Source organism: Arabidopsis lyrata, assembly GCF_000004255.2.
Source record: "Arabidopsis lyrata subsp. lyrata unplaced genomic scaffold ARALYscaffold_5, whole genome shotgun sequence".
Lineage (NCBI taxonomy): Eukaryota > Viridiplantae > Streptophyta > Magnoliopsida > Brassicales > Brassicaceae > Arabidopsis > Arabidopsis lyrata.
The window spans coordinates 17,097,204-17,123,315 of NW_003302551.1; the positions used below are offsets into that span (position 1 = coordinate 17,097,204).

At 37.8% G+C, this 26,112-nt stretch overlaps 6 protein-coding genes across 9 annotated transcripts; 3 read left to right on the forward strand and 3 right to left on the reverse strand.

The window, feature by feature from the left end:
* Positions 1-798: 798 nt before the first annotated feature.
* Positions 799-4,271, reverse strand: LOC9314061 (F-box/LRR-repeat protein 17). The gene is made up of 10 exons (XM_002877947.2): positions 3,331-4,271; positions 3,039-3,140; positions 2,662-2,806; positions 2,382-2,566; positions 2,149-2,253; positions 1,944-2,041; positions 1,653-1,852; positions 1,421-1,573; positions 1,176-1,274; positions 799-1,089 (listed from the first exon to the last, which is right to left on the reverse strand). Exons 1-10 carry the CDS (start codon positions 3,951-3,953, stop codon positions 1,018-1,020), a joined length of 1,782 nt encoding a protein of 593 aa, XP_002877993.1. The 5' UTR covers positions 3,954-4,271; the 3' UTR covers positions 799-1,017.
* A 469-nt stretch (positions 4,272-4,740) lies between these two features.
* Positions 4,741-8,204, reverse strand: LOC9314062 (glutathione reductase, chloroplastic). Of its 2 annotated transcripts, XR_002331845.1 has the most exons (11): positions 7,745-8,204; positions 7,330-7,555; positions 6,960-7,238; positions 6,699-6,875; positions 6,457-6,510; positions 6,174-6,322; positions 5,946-6,009; positions 5,701-5,871; positions 5,476-5,610; positions 5,280-5,371; positions 4,741-5,091 (listed from the first exon to the last, which is right to left on the reverse strand). XR_002331845.1 is itself a non-coding variant. In XM_021025227.1 (10 exons), the coding sequence occupies exons 1-10, from the start codon at positions 8,152-8,154 to the stop codon at positions 5,330-5,332; spliced, it is 1,707 nt and encodes a 568-aa protein (XP_020880886.1). In that variant the 5' UTR covers positions 8,155-8,204; the 3' UTR covers positions 5,279-5,329. The 2 variants fall into 2 exon arrangements, 1 of the variants encoding a protein (XP_020880886.1); XM_021025227.1 differs by lacking the exon at positions 4,741-5,091 and having other exon boundaries at positions 5,279-5,371.
* Positions 8,205-9,568: 1,364 nt separating this feature from the next.
* Positions 9,569-20,116, forward strand: LOC9314063 (structural maintenance of chromosomes protein 1). 2 transcript variants are annotated; one of them, XM_021026376.1, is made up of 19 exons: positions 9,571-10,248; positions 10,395-10,631; positions 10,739-10,972; positions 11,136-11,374; positions 11,860-12,126; positions 12,550-12,820; positions 13,287-13,411; positions 13,624-13,733; positions 13,830-13,937; positions 14,014-14,153; positions 14,329-14,418; positions 14,503-14,711; positions 15,184-15,353; positions 15,969-16,078; positions 16,161-16,537; positions 16,818-17,069; positions 17,439-17,666; positions 17,780-17,864; positions 19,760-20,116. In XM_021026376.1, exons 1-18 carry the CDS (start codon positions 9,808-9,810, stop codon positions 17,826-17,828), a joined length of 3,657 nt encoding a protein of 1,218 aa, XP_020882035.1. In that variant the 5' UTR covers positions 9,571-9,807; the 3' UTR covers positions 17,829-17,864; positions 19,760-20,116. The 2 variants fall into 2 exon arrangements, with proteins under 2 accessions (XP_020882034.1, XP_020882035.1); XM_021026375.1 differs by lacking the exon at positions 19,760-20,116 and having other exon boundaries at positions 9,569-10,248; positions 17,780-18,087.
* LOC9312332 (putative protein TPRXL) lies at positions 18,566-20,116 on the forward strand. The gene is made up of 2 exons (XM_021026378.1): positions 18,566-19,340; positions 19,760-20,116. Coding segments are annotated over exons 1-2 (642 nt in total). The 5' UTR covers positions 18,566-18,699; the 3' UTR covers positions 19,761-20,116.
* A 516-nt stretch (positions 20,117-20,632) lies between these two features.
* On the forward strand, positions 20,633-22,204 carry LOC9312333 (probable arabinose 5-phosphate isomerase). The gene is made up of 3 exons (XM_002876219.2): positions 20,633-21,384; positions 21,523-21,746; positions 21,831-22,204. Exons 1-3 carry the CDS (start codon positions 20,713-20,715, stop codon positions 21,985-21,987), a joined length of 1,053 nt encoding a protein of 350 aa, XP_002876265.1. The 5' UTR covers positions 20,633-20,712; the 3' UTR covers positions 21,988-22,204.
* Positions 22,205-22,503: 299 nt separating this feature from the next.
* Positions 22,504-25,178, reverse strand: LOC9312334 (probable inorganic phosphate transporter 1-7). Of its 2 annotated transcripts, none has more exons than XM_021026377.1 (2): positions 25,025-25,178; positions 22,504-24,268 (listed from the first exon to the last, which is right to left on the reverse strand). In XM_021026377.1, the coding sequence occupies exon 2, from the start codon at positions 24,246-24,248 to the stop codon at positions 22,647-22,649; it is 1,602 nt and encodes a 533-aa protein (XP_020882036.1). In that variant the 5' UTR covers positions 24,249-24,268; positions 25,025-25,178; the 3' UTR covers positions 22,504-22,646. The 2 variants fall into 2 exon arrangements, with proteins under 2 accessions (XP_020882036.1, XP_002877995.1); XM_002877949.2 differs by having other exon boundaries at positions 25,050-25,124.
* Between the last annotated feature and the right edge of the window lie 934 nt (positions 25,179-26,112).

The window sequence follows — 26,112 nt, forward strand, 5'->3', positions numbered from 1 at the left end:
AATTTTTTTGACCGAGATTATTCTTTGATAAAAATTAGTGTATTTGAACTTTCTAAACTATTTGAAAAGAAAACAAAAACAAAATTTGTAAAGGTGAGATTTTTTTCTTTTTTTGTGAACAATGTAAAGGTGTGATTACATCAAAAAAATTTATTCATAATTAGTTTGAAAGTTGTAGCGAACGCATATTATTTTGGGGCAGACAACAATTTGCAACACACCAAATAAAAAAAATGGTTTGCTAACAGGTCTTAACGAAGGTGTCTTAAAAAGTTCTTAAGTAAATCTTAGATCAAAAATTAAAGACAAATCATGTTAAAGATTAAGAAACGTGGCTTAGCTAAGACCCAAAATTGACCTTAAGAGCCAGCCACTTGTCATGTTATTACTTTAATACTCCTAAGAACCATTTTTAAGATACCATTGTTAATCATGCTCTTAAGCGTCTTAGCAAAAAAAAAAAAAAAACATGTTAGGCTTTCAAAACTTAAAAACGACCAAATATGTCTCTTGCAAATATCAATTAAAGGAAGTAAATTTGCATACCTCCGATCAATTTCAAATCATTCCAACACATTCACAGATACCAAAACATAAACACAAGCAAAATAAATTAGCATATTTTTAGATAATTCAAGTTTCTATTGAGCATAAAAATGCACACACTGGTTTTGCATTTTCCATGAGTCTGATGGAGAAGATTAGAGTTGTATTTATGCTTTGAGAGAAAGAGACCAAATAAATTTGACTAATTATTCTCATGTGAAGCAAATAACAAATCATAAACTAAAACTTGAAAACAAAGAAAATCCCCATATCAGTATATAAATTAAACAAATAACAAATACAGAATGTTATTATACAATTTATTCGAAGCAATTGGAGAACAAAGATAAACATGTTAAGTTGATAAGTGAAACAACAGAACAGAACGTGATCCAACATAATCAGATGTACACAGTACAGTAAATATAAATATGGTAGATGAAAAATTGTGATGAGTCCAATAAAGGATTATTAATGTATAATGGTACACACTTCTTTCTCCAACTTCCTTCTCTTCCCTGCATAATTATCATCTTCCCTTGTCTGCAAAATAGAATAATGGAAACGTTCAGTTACTTATCTTTCTTGCTTTCTTAACTCTCTCTCAAAAAACTAGAAATAAGACTCACTTCTTCGTATAATGAAGGTAGAGCTTGAATCCTCTTCGACGCATCAGCCAAGCGTTTCCGTGGCATATGGTTTTCACCAGCCGCAAAGTTTTCAGAAACCTATCACAAAGAAGGAGACGCTTCTTAAGAGTTTGGGTTGGGTAAGACTCAAACAGATTATTTTTTAACTAATCACATGTCTAAGACATCACATATGTCTAAGACATCACACATGACTAAGACATCACACATGTCCAAGGGATTACCTGTTTCCGGATAGCTCCGGTCAATAGGTCTTGACATCCTGAAGCGTACACAAGTTGTAACTTTGGACATTGTAGCACCAAACTCTCTGGATGCAAATTGCTGCATAAGTTCAAGTTCAAGTCCATGAGCTCTGGGCAGTTTAGGAACAAAGCCTGCATCAAAAGATTGAAACTATGAGAAGATGGAATCAAGGTTTGAACTTGTTTAGAGAGCATTGATGAGGAATCTCACGTCCAAACTGGAGCATCCCCACAAACTGAGTTTCTTCAGCCGTTTATGTTTGATAAACATCTTCTGATTGTAGCCTGGTGTTTTATGTGGACTTGGATTCTCTACAATGGTCGGATTATCTGAGTTGGGATCAGACACAGTCATGCCACAATCCATCAGCTCAAGAAGGGGCAATTGAGCAGTAGCAAATTGAATGCCACCTGCAAGAATATTCAATATAGAAGAAATGAGAATACAGGGAATAATCTCAAAAAATATAATACATATGCCAACCAGAGATCAAGAATTTACTTGATGTAATGTTGGGACAAAGAGCAACAAGTAATTTTGAGAGTGTATCAGGTAAGACATCACAGATCATCCCGAGGCCAGTATCAGTAATGCTGGAACTAAAACCAACAAAGAATCATGTCTTAAAAATACGCTCTTCATGTGTATACTTCTCTGAAACCACTAGAGATATAGACAGGATATACTGAACGAGAACAAAACATACCCACTCAGATCAAGCAGTTCAAGGTTTGTGTAACTTGAGGAAATGGCAGCTACAGATGCATCGGTGATATCTATTCCAAGAACTAGCGAGAGCATTCTCAAATACCTGGACGAAAAGGAAACTGACATCAATCACTAAGAACAACTGCTCTCAAATGAAAATAGTGGACTAAATGTGCATAAGAAGAATTATTACAAACAAAAGAAGACTATAAATAGGGATATTGGACAAACCTGAAATTCACAGCAGTAAGAGCAAGTACAACAGTATGTGAAAGCTTCAAAGAGGCTATATGAATGTTCTGCAATCTAGTGCAAGTCCTTCCCAAACCATCAACCATTGTTACAAGATCAGTTGAATCATCTTCTTGGCGAGAAAATTCAAGTGATATTTCCGTAAGATTTGGACAGTTGAAGATCTGATAAAACAAAAAGAACAAAACAATCTGCACTTTAGATACACAAATTCCCTTCCTGAACTATAAAAATGAGAGAAAAATGGAAATTCAGTTACCATCTTTGAGAGAGAATGAAGATCTGAGAGCCAGAGAGTGGAGAGGCTTGATGAAGAGAGGGAAAATCCTCCCAAGTTGGAACATCCTTCCATCTTAAGGCTTGTTAGTCCTCGTTTATTAGCAACAAACCGACTCAGCTCATCCCTATTCATACAATAAACCATTGAACAATCAAAGACAGATCCACAGAAGAACAAACAGCTATTTTTAAGACGTTCAAAACCATAAATCCCCTCAGAAGAAAAATCTATGATAAATCACATGCAAAATGACTGCTTAGCACAGATGAATTTCTACATTCATGGCATGATCACATAAAAATCAAGAGGCCTAATCTCAATCTCACATAACAACTCAAAAATGTGGACTTATTTACCCAGAAATCCTATTGACAGCTGCACCCGAAGTTGTAATCTCCAAAACCTCCAGGTTAGGACAAGAAAATGCAATGCAAGCCAGAGTTGTCGCGTCAAAATCACTGCAGCAGAACAAACAAATCCAATCAGAAACATGAATTGTTACAATAAATTGCAATTAATCCAATAAACAGAAGACCATTAATAATACTTATGATTCTTAATCATCGATAACTTTTAAGATTTCATTAATCCAATTTTCAAATGAACTCTCAGATCTAATAATAGATCTTACGAAAGAAGAAGAATCACCTCTCGATTTTAAGTGAGAGTCTAATTAGTCGAGGACACTTTTGTAATAAAGATCCAGTGTATCCAATCTGAGCTGTCTCCGGAACCCTAATCCGAAGCTCCTCAGCCGCTTTCCACATCTTCCTCGATGTCTCTCTCCATCCTTTGCAAACCCTAGCCGCCATCAGTAAACTCGACGGTGGCAGGCGCTTAAGCACCTCCCATAAACCGACCGCATGAAACCTCCCAGGCTGAACAATATCCGTATCCAAATGTAGATCCAGATCCGCCGATGCAGCATCCAGATCGGATTCATCCAGTGAATTACGCGCATCGACGTCATCGAAAGATAAAGCGCGGCGTAAGTGAGTGAAAGACTGACGCGACGACGGCGCTGCCGTTAAGGATAAGACAGTGGAACGGGAAGAAGATGCGGCGGCGGAGATACAGCTCACTGGCTCAGAAGCGATCGGAGTAGTGGGAATATCAGGTGGAGCAGTTAAAAGACAGACATGGCCTTTCTTAGGTTGACCACATCTACCGCAATTGTAACTTCCTCGGTTTTTTCGGACGCGCTGAGATTCAAGCGCGGCTGAGATCGCGGCAGTTGCGGTGGTCGGAGAAATATGCGGCTGAGGTTGCATCGTGAGATTTGGGAGAGAGAGATAGAGAGATTGGAGCTTGGGAATGAGATTTGAGATTGAGATTTGAGATTAGGAGGGAGAGATGAAAAATAAAAAAGGAGGGAAGGAACGGCGGGAGATAAAATGGTGTTTTCGCGCGATTGATTTCGAAAGACACCGAAGCAAAAATATGTTAAAAATGAAAGACGGAGCCGCTCAGCTAAATTGGAAGGAGCGTGAGGTCTAGCTTGGTGAATTACAGTTTTGTCCTTGGTTTTGGAATATATCACGTGGCTTTTTTTGTAGACGTTGGGATCCACTGTACTTAACCTGTGCCGAAAATAGTTGACTAATATTACTATTTTGTAAGGAAAAGATTCTTCCTAAAAATACAATTTGTAGTAATTTGTTACTAGTTAAAAGACTTAAAGCAAAGTAGCAAACACAACAAATAATAAGCCAATAAATATAATTATGACATATTTGCTTTATCATAGTTGGAAATCTCATTGACAATCTTTTCCAAAAAATTTATATTTCTCTATTTAAAATAATAATTTAATGGCCATTCAAAATCTTAGAGATATTGTTACTTATAATAGTGGTTTTTAGTTATAGGTATATTATTATAATAATCTCATAATGTATATATTTCCTTTTTAATATTTCAACTTCTTATTATTAATCAAAACGTATATCTCTGTAAAATGTAATTTTTTGGTCAAAATCAAATCAATTCTAAACAGGAAATTTGTATAATGGTAGCAGACTCTGTTTATGATAACAACTCAAGGATTTGGTGATCGTGTTGAGTTCTCAAAAGTTTATTTCATTCGCAACGATGCTAATATGAAGTCCCAAATGGTGGCTTCAACGAGACGAGTTCAACACAAAAAGAAAAGAAAAAAACTACAAATCCAAAGAACACTCGAAACTGTTTTATCTATACAGCCTTCTTTACGATGTCACAAGAACTGAAAGCTTCAGTTTTTAGAGCTCTTTCGATATAAGTTACAACCTCTCTCGAGGAATTTGGTCGCGTAGGTCAACCGATCAAAAGTATTGCAGGACGGCGATCATATCTCCACGCGACATTATCAAAAATTATTCTCTGCCAGAAAAAAAAAAAGTTCTTCTTCTTCACAGACACAATGTTCTCCTGCAAACATGCAAGTCAGATATCAAACACAGTTACGGAGGAGGATTCTACTCTACCCAATTTTTCCCGGGTGGGGCAGAATCAAAGCTTTGGCCCTAATTGACATCTTAAGCACGTATGAGCTAATGCGTTGCATGTCTTTTCTAGGTTTAGGAACTAGGACCAATACTTCGGAAACTGGTGAATACCTTGTCAGGGAGCTCCAATGCCGTAAATACAATCTTTTTTGCAACCTTCTCTACACCCCAGCAGCTGTTTTAGCTTCAGGACTTGCCTTTCCCTGAAATGAAATTGGATTTACACATCTCAGTTCCAATCTTTTTTCCGTGTTGCAAAACAACGAGAAATAACTAGATGGATAAGTTTGACTTTTCACAAACAAACCTCAGAGGAGTCTTTGCGGATTTTCCTGGTTGGAGTCCTCATAGTGACAAACTCCTCAGCCGCTGTGGGGTGAACACCCACTGTTGCATCAAAGTCGGCCTTAGTTAAACCAGCTTTAACTGCAACCCCAAATCCCTGGAAAATTGTAAATAAAATTCATATTCAATCATACATGTTTTCCAAGTTTATTTTTCAGAAAATACCAATCATGTTGACAAGTGAAACCTGGATGATTTCTGGTGAATCCTCTCCACACATGTGAACACCGAGAACTTTATTGGTGTTTGCACAGACAATGAGTTTCATGAACACCCGGTCTGGAAGTCCTGAAAGCGTAGCCTTTAATGGCCTAAAGTTTGATGTGAAAACATCGACATCACCATATTGTTCTATGGCCTGCAAACATGTATCTAACATTTATATGCAGTGACAAACAATAAACCATATTTTTGACAAATCATCCTACTTACCTGCTCTTCGGTTAGACCAACTGTTCCAATAGGTGGCTGGGAGAAAACGGCGCAAGGAACAGCTCTAGTTGATTATAGAACACAGAAAGGATAAAAAGCCATCAGAGACAACAGTTGTAAAATGTTCTAGATCACTGATGGATCATGTAAGACTAAACAGAGAAAACTCTCATCAATCATCACAAAATCCAAAGGTCTAAACGTCAAAAGTTAAGGTTGTTATGATACCTATAATCAGGCTTTGTTGGCTCATTTTGAAACAAAGTTTTAGCCAATGCACCTCCCTCCATCAAAGCAACTGGAGTCAAATTGATTCGGTCAGTGACATCCCCAACAGCCCAAATGGATGGAACGGAGGTCTGCGAATATTCGTCAACCTTACAAAACAAAGTGGAAACAAGGAGCACAATTACACAATAAGTAACCAGGTATAACAAGAGAACTGTGCACAATGCAATAATAAATACTAGGCGACAAAATATAGCTAAAAGTTTAAAACCCTGAAACATACCTCTATTGCTCCATTTTTCGCCATTTTTACGCCAACATTCTCCAACCCTAAGTTCTGTTATAGCAGCCAACATTACATCAATGATCAATCATATTCTACGACAATTGTAATAGCTTCCATTTAAGTCATAAATAAGGAGCAGCAGTGGTCAGTTTATCTTAGACAAATTATTAAAGCAATGAACTTTGCTACCAGTTTTCATTTTATAAACATCCTTTGGAAAATAAAAAATCACACTATACCTTTGTGTTGGGCTTGCGACCAGTTGCAAACATAACATGCGAAAATCCCTCAACAGTTCCCTTGCTGGTCTTCAGAGACAACGAGCCATCTCCAGCTTTGATGATGGCTTCAGGGGATTCTTCAGTGTGAAACTCAATGCCTCTTAAAGACATCTGCTCTCCAACAAAATCCCTGACCTGAAACAAGTATAACAACAACAGTTAGAAAATAGCCAGAAGGATAAACAAAGCAGCTAAAGTCATTCTCATTTTTTTACTCACGTCTTCATCAAATCCCCTCAGCACCTTCTTTTGCCTTATAAATACATGAACTTCACTGTTAAGACCATTAAAGATGCCTGCAAACTCCAGGGCTATGTAGCCACCACCAACGATTGCAATTTTCTTGGGCTTGGAAGGCAAATCAAGAGCGGCATCAGAATCAATAGCAAACTCTTTTCCTGGAATGTCAGGAATGAACGGACGTCCACCAACTGCAATCAGAATATTCCTCGTAGTATAGATTTTCCCATCTACATCAACAGTGTGTGGGTCTATAACCTGCACATATAAAAATATATAATCAAGCTCGAATCAAATCGATACATAGAGGTCAAAGCATGAACTATATAAACTCCGAGCTTCGGCATACCTTTCCACGACCTTCAATCAACTTGACATTAGCTTTGCTAAGTATATTCTTATAAATACCAGTCAACCGCTGCAACTCAGCATTCTTGTTAGCAATCAAAGTAGTCCAATCATGAGAAGGCTCAGTCTCATACTTCCAACCAAATCCATGACTGTCTTCAAACTCGTGACTGTATTTGGACGCATACACAAGCAACTTCTTTGGAACACATCCTCTCAGTACACACCTGTGCAGTAACCAAAAAATGAGTTCACTCATTCGTCTTTTGATTCTTAGATTTAACACAGCTTATTAGAATGATATCTCTCTACAACAAAATCAAACCATAAATCATCAAGCAAATGCTTCAAATTCTTGTACAGCTATTACTAAAATCAAATTGTCGAAATAAGCCACAAGACGGAAGAAATCTTACGTTCCTCCGACGCCTCCAGCTGTATCAGAGGAGATGGTGGAAAAAGGAAGCTCGCAAACGGCGGCGGATGCACCGAAGCTAGTTGAGATGCGAGAAGCGCGGACGCCGCCGCTTCCAGCACCGATAGTGAAGAGATCAAAATCGTAGTGGCGCTCGGAGTCAGCTCCATTATCGGTACTGGCACGAACAGAAAACCGGCGAGAGTGGTAATACCGGTGGTTTGAGAGTACGGCGATACGGGGACGCAGAGAATAGAGAGAGGTTAGGGTTTTAGGGAGTGAGAGAAAGCTAGAGGAAGAAGATGATGATGATGATGATGGTAGATGAATTGCGATTGGGAGCTTTTTGCAGAGGATTTGAAGAGATGGAGAATATGAAATTGTACTAGTAAGCTTCGGAGTCGAAGCCATCTCCACGATTCTTCTTCCTCTCTCTCTTCTTTCTTTTCTTTTTTTCTTTATATGTAAACTAATTTCGATAATTCTACTTGTGGCATTTAGATTTATGACATATTTTATTGTTTTTTTTTACGATTTATGACATGTTTTTTTGTGTGGTCATTAAGACTCTACCGACTACCAAACTGACAATAACTCCACCTACGCTACTAATACAACTTCATCGGATCTAATTGATGATATAGGTTTTGATTGGTATTACCATTTGTTATGTAATCACTTATACAAGTGGTACCAAAACTTTCAAAATCCAAGTATCTTTCTGGAAAGATCACTTGGCTATGGAGAAACTTAATGGAATAATCAGAATTAACCGGCCCAACTTCTCTTGATTCCTATGATCCATGGGAAGTAGACTCGATTGATTAAGGTAGAAGAGGTTGATCCCTTAATAATTTGGCTCACAAAAAGAATATGCAATTGGCTGCATTTTTATTTTGCCTTCAAATTATCAGAACAAAATTGCGAATTTATGTTTCGATCTAATGCACAAGCGAGATTTGATGTCTCCACTAGTTCTCTTTTTTCCGTTATATTTGATTACCTTCTATATAAGCTACGATCATAGAAGTAAACAATGGCTATCAATGACTTAAGTAGTTGTAACATTCTTTTAGTTCAATGTATTTCAAACACACTTTTTCTTAAAAATATTTAGATTTACGAAAACTATAAAAAGTAAAGAATTATATTAACACAATATGAAACAATATGGGATTTTGGTCTAATGTGCCATATACTGTAGCAAAACTTACAGAAATTGCCACAAAACATTTGTTTTTCCAAATGTGCCATAATGGTGGACAAGACTTTGAACCAAAAATTTTTGATAGACAAGAAATGTTGTCCACATTTGAAACAACAGATTGAGAAGATATTTGGTGGACAAAAAAACTGGTCCACTTTTGAAACAACAGACTTTTGGTGGACAAGAATTCGAAACGATATACAAAAATTTGGGTAGACAAGAAATGTTGTCCACCATTATGGCACATTTGGAAAGATTTATGTTTTGTGGTATTTTTGCTAAATTTTTGAACACTAAGTGACACATTTCTCAGACAATATTTCTCAGACAATATTTCTCCTAAACCATTAACAATACTATTCCATGAACCTTTTTCTTGCAAAATTTCATAAAACATTTAAATTTCTTAAAAAAATTATCACAGTACTTTAAAAGATGGTCCATGTTCCATCATAATTAAAAAAAAATTAAGAGAACAAAACAATCACTAAAAAATACTAAGAGAGAACAAAAGAGTCGAGCCATACGAAACTACGCCGTATCATTCGGCCCAGCCATTTGAAACTACACCGTATTACTAGGCCCGACCATTTAAAACGACGCCATATGCTAGGCCCTTTGATAAAAAATAAACGCACTGTGAGTCTGTGAATTCTTCTCGGCTTCGACTTCCGGATTTAGGGGAAGAGATGAATTCTGAAATCCCTTGAGAGAAAATTTTCTTTCGCCTCTCAAAACATTTTCAATTCCCGCCAATTTTCTTTTCCGAGAATATCCCCAACCTTCTACAAACCCTAATTTAGTTAATTTTCATTCTCCACTGCTTTCTCTGAAACCAACTCGAGATCTCTCCAATCATGCCTGCGATACAAACCCCATCGGGGAAGATCTTGCAGCTTGAGATGGAGAATTTCAAATCTTACAAGGGTCACCAATTGGTTGGTCCTTTCAAGGATTTCACTGCTATTATTGGTCCCAACGGTGCTGGCAAATCTAACCTAATGGACGCTATTAGCTTTGTGCTCGGTGTTCGTACCGGTCAACTTCGTGGTTCTCAGCTTAAGGATCTTATCTACGCTTTTGATGACCGTGACAAGGAACAGAGAGGTCGGAGAGCGTTTGTTCGCCTCGTTTATCAGATGGACGATGGTGTAGAGCTTCATTTCACTCGTACTATTACTAGCGCTGGTGGGAGTGAGTACCGTATCGATAATAGGGTTGTGAATTTGGATGAGTACAATGGGAAGCTACGATCTCTAGGGATACTTGTTAAGGCTCGTAATTTCTTGGTGTTTCAGGTTGTTGCTTCTTCCCCATTTCGATTTAATTCTATTTTTGTTTTGTTTCTATGAATGATTCTGTTTGTTTGATGTCAATTTCGTGTCTAATTGTTCTGGATGATTGAAATCTGGGTATATTTGACTTCTGACATTGCAAAATGTAGGGTGATGTTGAATCTATTGCCTCGAAGAATCCAAAAGAACTTACTGGACTCCTCGAAGAGATTTCTGGGTCCGAGGAGCTTAAGAAAGAGTATGAAGAACTAGAAGAAAAGAAGGCCAGCGCTGAAGAAAAAGCAGCTCTTATATACCAGAAGAAGAAAACTATAGGGAATGAGAAGAAGCTGAAGAAAGCACAGAAGGAAGAAGCTGAGAAGCATCTAAGGCTGCAGGAAGAACTGGTAATTATGTGGATTTGGTGTTATTTTCTAGTGGAGTAGTGCTTTTTTTGTTTAGTTTGTGAAGTATTCTATCTGCCTTCTTGTTAATCTGTCTTCTCGCCATGCAGAAAGCTCTGAAGAGAGAACGCTTCCTATGGCAATTATATAACATTGAAAATGATATCGAGAAGGCGACTGAGGATGTTGATGCTGAAAAGAGCAATCGTAAAGATGTCATGAGAGAGCTGGAAAAGTTTGAACGTGAGGCAGGTAAGAGAAAGGTAGAACAAGCTAAGTATCTGAAAGAAATTGCTCAACGTGAGAAGAAGATTGCTGAGAAAAGCTCGAAACTTGGAAAAATTGTGAGTATACCTTGGAAATCTGTGGTTAACAGATTCTATTTTCCCTTTCAAATATAGCATTAGCATTTCCAGACATCTCTTACAATTTATTTTTTGTTACCCTCTGGAATTTTACTAACGTTCTCACTTGAGTAACTTATATCTGTACTTTTCCTGTGAGCAGCAACCTGAGCTTCTGAGATTTAAGGAGGAGATAGCTCGCATTAAAGCAAAAATTGAGAGCAACAGAAAGGACGTGGATAAGAGGAAAAAAGAAAAAGGGAAGCATTCCAAAGAAATTGAACAGATGCAGGATAGCATTAAGGAGCTGAATAAGAAAATGGAATTATATAATGAGAAGAGACAAGATAGCAGCGGAAAACTCCCAATGCTTGACAGTCAACTGCAAGATTATTTTCGACTGTAAGTTTGAAAGAAATAAGGATTTTTTTCTCTTCGTAGACAGAAGCATTTCCGTTTTCCAACTCTCCTAAGGTTATAGATATGCACCAACTTGCTTTCTCTATATTGCCTATTGAATCTTCTTGCTTGAGTTTTTGTGGTGTAATGAATACTACATGGGTTTACATGGTCCTTACCCTCTCTCTTTTTTTTTTAAGTTTAATGAAATAATTGTTGGGTATGAGTACTTATTCTGTGCTTTGAAGAACAGTCTAAGCAAACAAATAGTTAAGCGTTTTGTTTGACATAATGACATATATCTGGTTGTTTACAGGCTCTATTTTTTTGTGCTGTTGTTGTGACTTTTGTAATATGGATCTTCTTCCTTTTGTGCTGATGTTGTGACTTTTGTAATAAGCTCTATTATTCACCCTTTTGAATCTTTATACCTCCCTTTGTTTCCTAATCGATGTCCCTTCATGTATTTCAATGTGGTTTTGTCTCAGAAAAGAAGAAGCTGGAATGAAAACCATAAAGCTAAGAGATGAGCACGAGGTTCTAGAGAGGCAACGGCGTACTGATCTTGAAGCATTGAGAAATCTGGAAGAAAATTACCAGCAACTAATAAACAGGAAGAATGATCTTGATGAACAAATTAAGCGATTTAAAGACAGGCAAGAAGAGATTGAAACATCTTCTTCGAAATATAAGAATGAAACAACTAGTCTTAAAAAGGAGTTACGTGCACTGCAAGAGAAGCACGTAAATGCCAGGTTAGTATATGTCCTCTACTCACTAGATTGTCTAGCAATGGATGGTTTACTTGCGATGTTATGATATCCTTTAAATGCTACACATTGCTGCAAGTTTTTCAAAAACCTCCTTAGAGATTCTTCTTGCTGTTGCTTCATCTTTCTAACTATGGCTTGAGAGATATTGGTAATTCATTTATCAAGAACACATTACTTTCCATCTTCCCTATCCAGAGTATAAACCCCTTCTTGAGCAGGCAGAATACATTTTGTATCCCCTGATACTCAAATTCAGGATCTTCCGCTGTATGGAATTCCTGGCTAAAAATAAAGTGAAGCCTGTAGGCTCTTAGAGAAAGCTTCAAATTCCCTTGTGGTGCACCTCACCAAGCAGAACTTTTTATTTATTCTTGATAGTTGCTAACCTTCTTATATGATGAACAGGAATGCCTCTGAGAAGTTGAAGACTAGAATCGCGGAATTAGAAGACCAGTTAAGTGATTTAACGGCTGAAAGGTATGAAAATGAGAGAGATAGTAGGCTAACACAGGCTGTTGAGTCTCTCAAGCGTCTATTTCAAGGAGTTCATGGTCGGATGACTGATCTTTGTCGGCCAAATCGGAAGAAGTATAACCTTGCTGTCACTGTTGCCATGGGAAGATTTATGGATGCAGTAGTTGTAGAAGATGAAAACACGGGAAAGGATTGCATCAAGGTACTTATCTTATGCTTGTGGTGTTCTATCCTATGTAAACTGTGAACTTTTAATTCGTAATTTCTATTTCTTCTCTGCTGACAATTATAGTTTCAGAATTTCAGTAACAGGTGAGTAAGCTATTCTTTACCATATTACTGCTCTCTGGCCTATTCCAGCAAATTAATGATGTTTTAAACACTACAACCTCTTAGTGATGCTTTAAACTCTACCACGTTCTAAATGATCAATTCATATTATTTAGGTATGTAACATATATGCTGTAATCATCTCCAGGCAGACTTCATTCCATATAATTAAAAATTAACCCCTATTCTATGATACTTGGCTTCAACTTAACTTTTTGAATCTTTTTCTACCTTGCTTTTAAGCAATTTGAAGTAAATGTTAAAGAGGATTTTGTACCACTACTCTAGGTATGTGATGAAATGAGTCTTTTTTTGTTTTTTGTTTTTGTAATTTGCAGTACTTGAAAGAGCAAAGGCTTCCTCCTATGACATTTATTCCTCTTCAGTCAGTACGTGTCAAGCAAGTGTCTGAAAGATTGAGAAATTTGGGTGGCACAGCAAAACTGGTGTTCGATGTTATCCAATATCCTTTGCAAATAAGTGAACAGATTTGACTTGAGCATATTCAAGGTCACCTGTATTGAAAATTTCTCATCTCTTGGATTCATATCATTGCGTGCATAGCTGTTGGTAGCTTGAGATTATTTTAATATATTAAACCAAGTATTGAGAAGTATAGAAAGGTTTACGTGAGCAGGTTTCTAAAGTATATGTTTTGGTCCTTAACTACTCCACGTTCGATCCTGAATTGGAGAAGGCGGTCCTCTTTGCTGTTGGAAATACTCTTGTCTGCGACGAACTTGAAGAAGCCAAGGTTCTTAGCTGGACCGGAGAGAGACATAAAGGTATGTTCCTCTTTCCTTCTTTAGATGTAATTTACTCATATGCTTGCACTAAAGTTGGCTTTACTTTCTACATATCCTGATTTCTATTATTTTTAGTTGTGACTGTTGATGGTATATTACTCACAAAGGCGGGAACAATGACTGGTGGTACCAGTGGTGGAATGGAAGCAAAGTCTAATAAATGGGATGATAAGAAAATTGAAGGTTGGTTGGACACCAGCTGGTTTAAAGCCTCTTCACTTCTGATGTATTTTCTTAGAACAGATATTTGTTTGTGCAGGTTTGAAGAAAAAGAAAGAAGAACATGAACTAGAATTGGAAAATATTGGATCTATTCGAGAAATGCAAATGAAGGAGTCTGAAATATCGGGTAAAATAAGTGGACTTGAAAAAAAGATTCAGTATGCTGAAATTGAGAAGGTAACAACCATTTTATCTTTTCCAAGATGAGTGGTCTCATATATTTTACTTGCTGTTGTCGAGAGAACCCTGATTGGGATAAGAAAGCCATACAGTAGCACACATTTTATCATTCCTTCTGCTAGGAGGAGCTGTCACTATTCAGAATATACTAATTGGTGAATTTGTTTAACAGAAAAGCATCAAAGACAAACTTCCACAGCTTGAGCAAGAGAAGCGGAATATCATTGAAGAAATTGATCGCATAAAGCCTGAACTCTCTAAGGCAATTGTCTATCTTTTCTGATATTCGGTAGAGTTAATACCTGATGACAATAGTATGACTGAATGTCATTGGTATTTATTGTAGGCAAAAACTGAGGTCGATAAGAGAAAGACAGAAATGAATAAGTTGGAGAAAAGAATGAATGAGATTGTGGACCGTATCTATAAGGATTTTAGCCAGTCTGTTGGGGTTCCAAACATACGTGTATATGAAGAAACTCAGCTGAAGACTGCTGAAAAGGAGGCTGAAGAAAGGCTGGAACTGAGTAATCAGCTTGCTAAGTTAAAATACCAGTATGTCTCTTCTGCTCTGTTTTTCTGGTTACATATCAGTTCTAGTCAAACTACACATATACAGTGTTAGTCTCTTTTGATTTCTTTTTACCGTTTTTGTGCTAAAATATATCTCTGATTCTGAAGTCAACATGTCATTCCTGATTTTTCGTTTTTTTTTTTTTAAATAAACACTATCTTGTGCATCATATTGTTGTTACATGTTGACTTTCACGCGCCTACTAAAAAGAAGGCACTACGGCACTGTTTGAATTTTGTAATTATTAGGCAGCTATGGTCGACATTATCTTGTATTACCAAGTAAGGGTCAGTATCCTGTAGCCTGCAAAAAACGGTGTTACAAACCTCTGCTATACGCGAACTGGTTGGCTGAGTTGCATACTGCTTTCTATTGAATGGAGCTTGAGTTGTATGATCAGAGTAAAAGTAAGTAATCTAGTTGGTTCATGAAAATCATTTTTTCGAATTTCAGGCTGGAATATGAGCAAAACCGAGATGTGGGGTCACGGATTCGAAAGCTAGAGTCTTCTATCAGTTCTCTGGAAACTGATTTGGAAGGTATACAGAAGACAATGTCTGAACGTAAGGAGACAGCAGTAAAAATTACTAATGAAATCAACAATTGGAAGAAGGAAATGGAAGGTATATTGATTCTATTTCTACATACATCTGATGGCATTTTCAGTTCTATGCTTTTCTTTATTCTCAGTCCCATTTTGAGTTGTCAATTTGAGGATTGCATTCGTAGCAGACATTAACATGATCCGGTAAAAGTACATTGTCTGTATCTATGTTGGAGGCTTGGAGCTGTTACTGAATTGATGTATTCAAATATGGAATTTTCTTATTCTTTTTAGGGGATATATCTATGGATATTTACACGCCGTTTTCAACCAACTGTCTGTTTGCATTACATAATCCTTGATGTTTGTTGATTGCTCCTTGAACAAATTTTGGGATGTACATGATCTGCTCGACATCTTGCGTAAATATATGGTTACGCTACATCATAATCTAATTCAGAAAGAAACTATCATATTATGATAAACTGCTCAAGGCTGACAGATGGTTGATGTGAAGAATCAGTATGATTGATATTGTACGGCTGTTATTCTGTTCTTTGCTTTTGCTTGTATAAGCATAGGTTACAGAACCATATACTTTGATTATAACTTTACCTGTCTAATGTTCTTTGCCTAGCAAAAATCTGCACTGGTATCTTCTTTCTTAAAGACTATTTAATGCTCCTGCTTGCAGAGTGCAAAAAAAAGTCGGAGGAGTATGAGAAGGAAATCCTGGATTGGAAAAAACAGGCTTCTCAAGCGACAACAAGCATAACCAAGCTCAATCGTCAAATACATTCGAAGGTACAATAAGATTCATCAAATCCTTTCCTAATGATCTGATATGTCTGAGTATAGATACACTAAAGCTTCCATATGCTATCAGGAAACACAAATTGAGCAGCTGATCTCGCAGAAACAGGAAATAACTGAGAAGTGTGAGCTCGAACATATTACCCTTCCTGTCTTATCAGATGCTATGGAGGAAGATGACTCAGATGGGCCACAGTTTGACTTTAGTGAGCTAGATAGAGCTTATCTCCAAGAACGGAGACCATCTGCTCGTGAAAAAGTGGAGGCGGAATTTAGGCAGAAAATAGAATCTAAAACATCCGAGATTGAAAGAACGGCTCCAAATTTGAGAGCGCTTGACCAGTATGAGGCTATACAAGAGAAGGAAAAACAAGTTAGCCAGGAGTTTGAAGCGGCCAGGAAAGAGGAGAAGCAAGTAGCGGATGCCTTTAATACTGTTAAGCAGAAGAGGTAACTCGAAATTTCTCTTGTGAAATGATATCTAGAGCTTTGAAGAAATTTATTACCTAATGTCAACGACTATATGGTAATATGGTGGAACAAGAAACCGAACAAGTAAAAGTCTGAAGATTCTAGTTCTGTGGAAATTACCTGTCTAAGTTACTGTTTGGATACAATGCACACAAATGTGCCCACACATGCACATGTACAAAGAAAATTTTCAGTTTTTCCCAACTAAATTCATATACTCCATTATAGTTTTTTCTGCTCATTTCAAATTGTTGTGCAGGTATGAGCTATTTATGGAAGCTTTCAACCACATTGCTAGCAACATTGACAAGATCTATAAGCAACTAACCAAGAGTAATACGCACCCACTGGGTGGGACTGCTTATCTAAACCTAGAAAATGAAGATGATCCGTTTCTACATGGTATAAAGTATACTACAATGCCCCCAACAAAGCGATTTCGTGACATGGAACAGCTCTCTGGAGGAGAGAAAACAGTTGCGGCCTTGGCATTGCTCTTCTCCATCCATAGGTATCCTCAACGACCTAGATATCCCATTTATTTCAATGATAAAAGTGATTTTGTAGGTTTATATTGATTTATCTCTGATGTTTAGTTTCACTCTTTGAAATTGGACTAGGAGACTGTGATCTTGGCACATGAAATTTGTTATTTGTGTCTGGAACCATCAGATTTGTTTGAGTCCTTAGCTTCGGTTTTACCAGACTGACATCGTTTTAGGTTTTCTGTTCCTAGTAAAATACCCATCTTCAAAGTCGCTTTTTGTTTCTTTATGATCTGAGATTTGGCCTAGGCTCGTGTAAATATAGTAGTTGTTCTGCAAAGGTGTTTTGAGGATTTGATGAAGTTTGTGGTATTGTTTACCTTTCCGTTTTTCAGCTATAGGCCTTCACCCTTTTTCATACTTGATGAAGTGGATGCTGCGCTTGATAATTTAAACGTGGCAAAAGTTGCTAAATTCATACGTAGCAAGTCATGCCAAGCGGCACGTGACAATCAGGATACAGAGGATGGGAATGGCTTCCAAAGCATTGTAATATCTCTCAAGGACAGCTTCTATGACAAGGCGGAAGCTCTGGTTGGAGTTTACAGAGACACTGAGAGGAGGTGAGGAAAATTTCCACATCAATCTTTTTAACATGCGTCTATTTATTCATGGGGTAGTAGCAAAATTTTGGCTTAATATCTGAAACCACTTGGTGATATATTATTTGCTGCAGTTGCTCGAGTACAATGTCATTTGACCTTCGGAACTACCAAGAATCGTGATTGGTTCGACAACCCTTGGTGAGGTTTAGGGTTTAGGTAAGTATAATAAACCCTAACTTTGTAAATATAGCAAGTACTGAATGGTGTTTGATATCTAGGTTTTTAAATTCTGTGTCACAACGTTAAAAGGGTATTTCACAGTGGTATGGTGCTTTATTTACGATTTGATGCGGCACAGGACCTTCTAAGATCTGACAATGTAGAACCTATGGAAACCTTTTTTTTATGTGATATAAGAAACTCTTGATCTTAGTTGAAATTGGTTGACGTTTTATATAGATTATGAAATGTTTAATGATTAGCTTTTGGAGACATGTTTTGAAAGTAGAAGTATAATCAAATGTGTCTTTAATTCGTCAGACTAGAAATCAAATAATCAAAAGCCATTTTTGTCGTCCCTATCGACTTTAAAAAAGCTTTAAATCAAAACGACCCAGCAATGAATGAACCCGGTTGGGCTTCCAGACAAAGCTTGAATTCCAAAGGTTTGACTTCTCAGACTTAAAGATTCGGATATAATCTTAGTCTTAAAACTCCGTAATCATATTTATTAACGGATAAGATCCAACAGAGCTTCAGAATTTGTCCTTAATTCATAATCTTCTAATATTTCTAATTTCTATTATAATTCGATGGATACGTGTCATATGACTAGTTAGTGACATCACTTGCGTCTTCCGTTTTCTCTTGTCCTCTTCGTAATCATTAAAGTAATTTTAATTATTATTTTAAATAAAGAAACCAGCGGAGGGAGAAAAACAGAAAACGAGAAAACCAGAGATTCATCAATTCGTTCATTCTTTAGTTCTTCTTCTTCCTTCTAACCTTAGAAACTTATAGCTACAGAGAGAAGAAGAAGAAAGCAAATTGAATGGCGGCAAGAGCCAACAACAAATACACCTCTATCAACTTCAACCACATCCTTCACAAAGACCCTCCTTCTTCTTCTTCTTCTTCTTCATCATCATCTTCCGCTTCATATTCCTCCGTCGCTCGTTCCAATGGCCGTATGCTCGTCCTCACCAAATCTTCCCCCAAACCTCTGAGATCTCCCTCCACTTCTACCTCCACCACCACCACTACGACCACGCCTCCGATCTCTCCAGCTCCGAGGATTTCCAATCAAGCCATCTCTGATCCAGATCCAAATCAGATCTCTCTTCGTCCCTTAGGTCATACAGGACCTGGTTCCTCTCGTTCGTTCCCAATTCGGAATCCTGAAATCGACAAGGTCCCGGAGGTGCCTGCTCCTGCTCCGAGTTCATTCTCCCCGAAACCTGATCGGTTCGTGCCGCCGCATCTTAGGCCAGGTTTCGTTCGGAAAGACGAGAAACCTGGACTCGACTCTTCTCGAGTTAGAGATCCGAATCTGAATCAGAGATTGCCTAACCAGGAACAGCCACGGCAGGGATATTTCGGGTATGGACAGACCGGACGCCCCAAATCGGGCGGGTATGAGAGGATCCGGACGGATCCGAGAACAACCGGAAACCGACCCGGCACCTCCGGATGGTATGTTCAATTGTTCATCCCTGTCGTAATAATCATATAATCTCAAATCCTTTGTGTAGCTCTGCCTCAACCGAATTATCTTGAGATTTATTCTACGTTTTTAGATAGTTTCATAACTAAATTGGAAATGAGATTATCCTGATGGTTTGCTGAACAAGTCGTCATGGGACCTCTTGAGCCGACTCCACCATGTGTCTGAACATTAGGATTCATTCGTTTCACCAAAGAGAATGTCATCATCTTCATGTGGATTCGATTTTGAGATGAGAAAGTGATATGAAGGTGTTTTTGTTGGAGAAGCTACTCTTTAAGCCATAGATATTTGTCTTGGAATAATCTCTGTGTATTGATCATCTCATCTCTCTTCTGTCTTTTTTTCTGTTGGTAAGCTGTGACTAGAATTGATGATGTTTGTGCAGATGAGCTTGCTGGGTTGATGTCCAGTTTACTCACTCGATGATGGAGATGGAACCTTACTTACCTCTCAACGTTAAAAACAGTGACTTGTTACTTCTCACTTCTTTTGATCAAAGACCACCCCCTAAGATTCAGTAGATTTGTACAAGATGTTATTGTTTTGGGATCAGGGTGACACAAATAACACTTGTTATCTTACTTGTCTCACTTATGTTTCAAAACTTTGTTTATGTACTAATGTACGTATAATTCTGTTAGCACTTGTTGTTTAGGTATTCTATACCAGATATCTCTTTTGGTGTTTTTTTATAAGAAAACAATTTGTTTCTGGATGTTATTTCACCAGGAGAATTTTGCCACTTTTGTGTATTTGGCCTCTTGCAATTGCAAGAAAATCTAACGAACAAGCCAAAAAAAAGATCTTTTATAGTCTTTGTTTTTTTATCTTCAAAACTATCTTTTATACATAAACTTTTTTTTTGAAGAGAAACACTTGCAACTTGCAAGGAGGGCTAGAGTTGAAAACAAAATAATACATTTTGAGAAGGCTTTTGTGGCCTTGAAAACATCAAACTTTGGAGATTTGGAGGACGTACACACCAAATTGAGACATTTTGAGAAAAAACCCCTATTATTGAAGATGTGAAGGATTTTCGCGCTAAACCAGACGATTAAAGAATCTCCTCCTGTGGATTATTTCGTGTTAATATATCATGCTAATACAAATACTTTTTCCTCTAAACAAATTGCAAAAACAGTTAATAAGCAGCACGCTAATTATATACCTTTGATGCAATTAATTACCACCGATCGCCTCAATCACCACGAAAACAAAAGAACCCTTTAAATTCCCGATTTACCCCTCCGTCTCCATTAATACACACTCTGCTTTTTTTTTAGATCTCTCTCTCTCAGCACAAAGCAATCACAAATCAAAGCTCTCAGAGATCCAACAATGGGATCTCTTCCACCGCCATCTCTAGATTTGTCATCAATCGATCACAATTCCCTCAAAAATGGCGGATCCAGCCACCAAGAGATCTCCCGTGATAATCTCCTCAACCTCTTCACATCTCAGCAAGATCTTCTCAATCACTTCTTCAAACATCTCGATCTCTCTCAAACCCTAGATTTCTCACGCATTCTCCTTTCCACCACCGGCACCGTTTTCTTCACCGGCGTCGGTAAATCCGCTTTCGTAGCTAACAAGGTTTCACAGACGCTCGTTTCTCTCAGCTTCCGTTCCTCTTTCCTCTCCCCTCTCGATGCGCTTCACGGCGACATTGGCGCTCTTTCTCCACGAGATGTTCTCGTTTTCTTCAGCAAATCTGGCGCCACCGAGGAGCTTCTCCGTCTTGTCCCTTGCGCTAGAGCTAAAGGAGCGTTTCTGGTGTCTCTTACCTCTGTTTCTGGGAATCCGCTCGCTGGAGTTTGTGATATGAATGTGCATTTGCCGCTTCAGAGAGAATTGTGTCCGTTTAATCTCGCTCCGGTGACTTCTACGGCGATTCAGATGGTGTTTGGTGATACAATCGCCGTTGCTCTCATGGCGGCTAGAAATCTTTCCAAGGAAGAGTATGCAGCTAATCATCCCGCCGGTAGAATCGGCAAGAGCTTAATCTTCAAGGTCTGTTCTCGAAATTGCTCGACTTTGGAATTTCAATTTCCTAATGTTCTGATTTGGCTATACTATACATAAGTTTAAGAACCAGTAGGATTGATAAATACAACAATGGGGATGAATCTATTTGACTGTATTTTGTAGGTGAAAGATGTTATGAAAAAGCAAGAAGAGCTTCCTGTGTGCAAAGAAGGAGACTTGATAATGGATCAATTAGTGGAGCTAACCAGCAAAGGATGTGGATGTTTGCTTGTGGTTGATGAACATTATCGCTTGATCGGTACATTCACAGATGGAGATCTTCGTCGGACTCTCAAGGCTAGTGGAGAAGCAATCTTCAAGCTCAGTGTTGGAGAAATGTGCAACAGGTGAGAAAAAACTCTGTTTTTAGATCCTATAAACATTGGTTGGTATATGTTGAAATCTTTATCTTGAACCTTATGTTGAATCAGGAAGCCGAGGACAATTGGACCAGAAACAATGGCAGTTGAAGCAATGAAGAAAATGGAATCACCGCCATCGCCTGTACAATTTCTACCGGTGGTCAATGAAGACAACACCTTGATTGGAATTGTAACATTGCATGGTCTAGTTTCAGCTGGTCTCTGAACACGAAGGTGCCTCTATATCGAGTTTTATATAGTTGATTCTTTTACAGAAACCCATATCAAGAATATTGGTGTAATTTGATTGATATTCACAGCCAGTGAATTGTATTGTGTCTAGTAGTACTTCATGTATTGTCCATCGTTTACTCAAAGATATGTATAGAGTATAAGAAGATTTCTTGTATCTTTGTTCTGCCTTACTTTCATTTTCTTCTACTCTTGCTTTCATTTTTGCCTTAAAGAAAGCTACCTGCAACATCTTTCTTAGTGTCACCACTCATAGCACCATTTTGATGGGACCATATATAGAAAAAGAAAATGCAGTTTTTGCTTTTGATTGAATAAACTTTGGCTGAAGAAGCTGAAACAATGCAGTTTTTGCTCAGTGTAGTTACTGCTGGATATTTGATTCTAACAATTCTTCTTTATTTCAGTGGTGACATAGAAAAACACAGTTACATCATATTAGCTTTCCATTTTCATTTGTCACAATGAACAGAAGAAAAGCGGTTCTATATGTAAAAGAATCAGATTCTATTGCATTTAACGATCAATAATAAGTAAAACATAAAGAGAACTTGAGTTGCTAGTGAGAAGAAAGATAAAGAGATACATAGAAAACAAAGATACAAGATTTAAAAACAATTTCTTTTAAATTCTCTATGCAGTTGACACTGCGTTGTTACTGTTGTTGTTGCTGCTGCTTTCATCATTTTGTTCGTTCTCACCGGACATTTCCTCGAGAGACTTGCCTTTAGATTCAGGAACCAACAGTGTAAAAACCATCCCCAAAAGATTAACCACACCCAAAACAATGAGCGAGTTCTTGACTCCAATGCCTGGAGGATATCCATGCTCTGTCTTGGTCTTGTCAGGACTTTGTGCTAAGTACAAGAACCCAAACGCACCAACCATTGCTCCCAACTTTCCAGAAGCCGCGGAAATTCCATGACAGGTTGATCTAAACCTAGCCGGGAAAATCTCAGCGGGCACAACGAAAGTTGTTGCATTGGGTCCAAAGTTGGCGAAGAAGAATGTTAGAGAGTACATAGCCACGAATCCGATTCTGTTCTCCTTGTGAGTCCAATGGTCGTAAGGAATGGCGAGAGCGAACATAAAGACGGTCATGAAGAAGAAACCCATCATCTGTATCGCAAATCTACCTATGACGTCGATGAAGGCCACTGTGAACCAGTAACCGGGTACCGTGCTGCACAAGGCGATTAGGGTTTGCGCACGTGCAATCTTGAAAACCTCTTGAATCGCGTTCATGGTCTGGGCCGGAGGAATCCATCCGATCGCGCTGAAAATATCTTTCTGGAAAAGGTTCTGACTGTAGAAGGCGATGTCGAGTAGGAACCATGTGCTTGTAGTTCCGAGCAAATGAAGGCCATGACGTTTCATGAATTCCTTGGAAAACAAGCCAAAGGAATTGGACTTATCTTCACTTCTCTGCTGCTCTGCTTCGATCTCCACTTGCAAAACCTTAGACATGTTTGAAGCCGCTAGTTTCGCGTCCTTGGCCACAAGAGCCGTGTACCGGGCGGTCTCAGGCATCTTCGACCTCGAGTAATACGTCATTGCGGCAGGCAAAGCACCCACCATGAGAATGATCCGCCACACGTAATCCGCTTGGGGAACTGTGGATGCCAAGGCATCAACTTTATAGATAGGAGCCGGAAACTTAGCCTCGAAAGCGGCAGCCACGATGATGGCAAAAATACCCCCCGTCAAGATTCCAAACCCTTGCATAGCAAAAACCGCTGCTATAAACGCACCGCGGGTCTTTTTATTGGCGTATTCAGACATAATCGTGGCAGATAACGGATAATCACCTCCTATGCCAAAACCAAGCCAGAACCGGAAGAAACAGAGCGTAGTCATCACCGTTTTCGGGTCACTCCCAAAGGATAGACCCGAGGCGATGGAACAAAGGACCATGACCATGAGGGTCATACCGTAAACTTTTTTCCTCCCAAGCTTGTCGCCGAGCCAGCCAAAGAAGAGCTGGCCGGCGAGTGTACCGCAGAAGGCGACGCCATTAACAGCGGCCGAGACGTTTGGAGGCAGCGTTCCTGGCTTCTCCGCACCGTCCACGTGGTAGTAAATGCGGCCAAGAAGCTTAGTGACGAGGGAGATACAAAAAAGGTCGTAAGCGTCGGTGAAGAATCCCATTCCGGCGATGATAATCGCAGTGAAATGGTACCACTGTGTTTTGGCGACGTCGAGTGCGTTTAGCACGTTTAGTTGATCTCCTGCCATTGCTCTCTTTCTCTTTTCCTCTGCGTTAATATTAAAAACACACACATTCAGTATCAAATTCATATACTGTATATATAACCTGGTTTCAGACACGTTTTATTGGTACAAAATAAATTGATAAAATTTTAATCCATAAGCATCAAAAAGGTTTTAAAATTCGTCAAATTCATAAGTTTTTAATCTCTTTTTGGCTTAAGTATTTGTAAAGGTTGACTTGTAAGTAACGCGTGGAACTGGAAAACGGGACACGAAGTAAGATGGTGAGGCACACCAACAAAAGATTTGATCATTCCATAATATCCAGTTCAATGACAGTCAGAATTTTCCTTTAAATCACAACATATTTCGAACCACTTTTTTTTTTGTGATTTCAGAATTTGTGCCACTTTCTTTAAACTTAATGTGCCAAAATCAACTGATCCAAGAAAGAATGTTATAAACAAATTAAGTTTCAATCTCAGAACTTCAACAACGACAAAGGCTGTATAATCATAGTTGCTGAACAATTTTGTAAAAGACGATTTGATTTTTAGCTTCCAAATAGACGATTTCGTCTATCAAAACATTGATCAGCTATCATAGAAAATGTTTCTTACGAAACTACTCTATTTAATAGACATAACACAAACACATGCTTCACACACAAAAACTATATATTTAATAAACAACAACAATAACCAAACGCTTGCATAACCTCATTTCTCATTCACACAACAAATCATAAAAGTTAAAAAAGATTCATAAACACGTAATTACTCAAGAAGAAATTAACTTACAGAAAGAGTATTTTATTTTGCTTACTTTCTCGCAAACAATCTCTCCAAATGTGGGATTGTCTTAAAGAAAGAAATAAAGAGAAGAGTATTAGTTTGTTTGTTGTTTGTTCAGAAACTGTAAGAGAGAAAGGAAGAAGAAAATGTGTTGTGAAATGAAAGAGAGGCAGCGTCGGGAACGGCTACTTATACGTGATCATATTTCTGTTTTTGATTTGACATATTCTTGTGGTATATTCTTCTGACAACGACATCGTTTTTATTTCTTCTATTTGACTACTTCTTCTCCACCTTTTTTTACTTCTTTTAGGAGACACTATTGGTTCTGTTTTGCGGTTAAAATTTTTTGTTTTGGAAATTGTTTTACTGTCTGTTCGAGTTTTTAGAACTCACGCGGTTAAAAAAAAAGTCGTTTTAAGTAATAGTTTTCGTATATTCTTTGGGGGGGAAATAATATTCACACACATGATGAGCTGTTATATATTTTCTTTTTGGTAATTAATCCGAAATTAGTGCAGAATTTGTAAGAGAAGACAAACGTAAAACAGTCAAGATATTATTTTGGCCATAAATAGTAGAAATTCGGAAATTGATTCGATTTATATTAGTCTTCTTCGTTTCCCTATATACGTACATTAATTTGCATAAACATAATAACACATTGTATTTCACTAACAAAAAAAATATACAGTATATTCTATTTCCCATAAGTATTTCTAAATATAGTAAAATTAATTTTATAAAATAAAGAAAAAATTATAATAAAAATAAATTGTAATTATCATGAAATTATAAAATGAAAAATGAGGAGAGAAAAAGTAATACAATAAAAAATGAGGAGACAAAAAGAGACGAAAATCAAAACAAATTAACGCGAAACCAGAGAAAGTGATTAGCTCATAGTGTAGCAATGTCATGTATATATCACAAAAGTAAAAAAGAAAAATAACAAATTTAAAAAAATCAGTATTACAATATTTTTGTTTCATTGATTATACTTTTAGGGCCTGACTGGTTTAAACGCAGAGGTTGCGGTTACGGTTGCGGAAGTTTGCGGAAGCGGGCGGTTGCGGTTTCAAGCGTTACCAAGC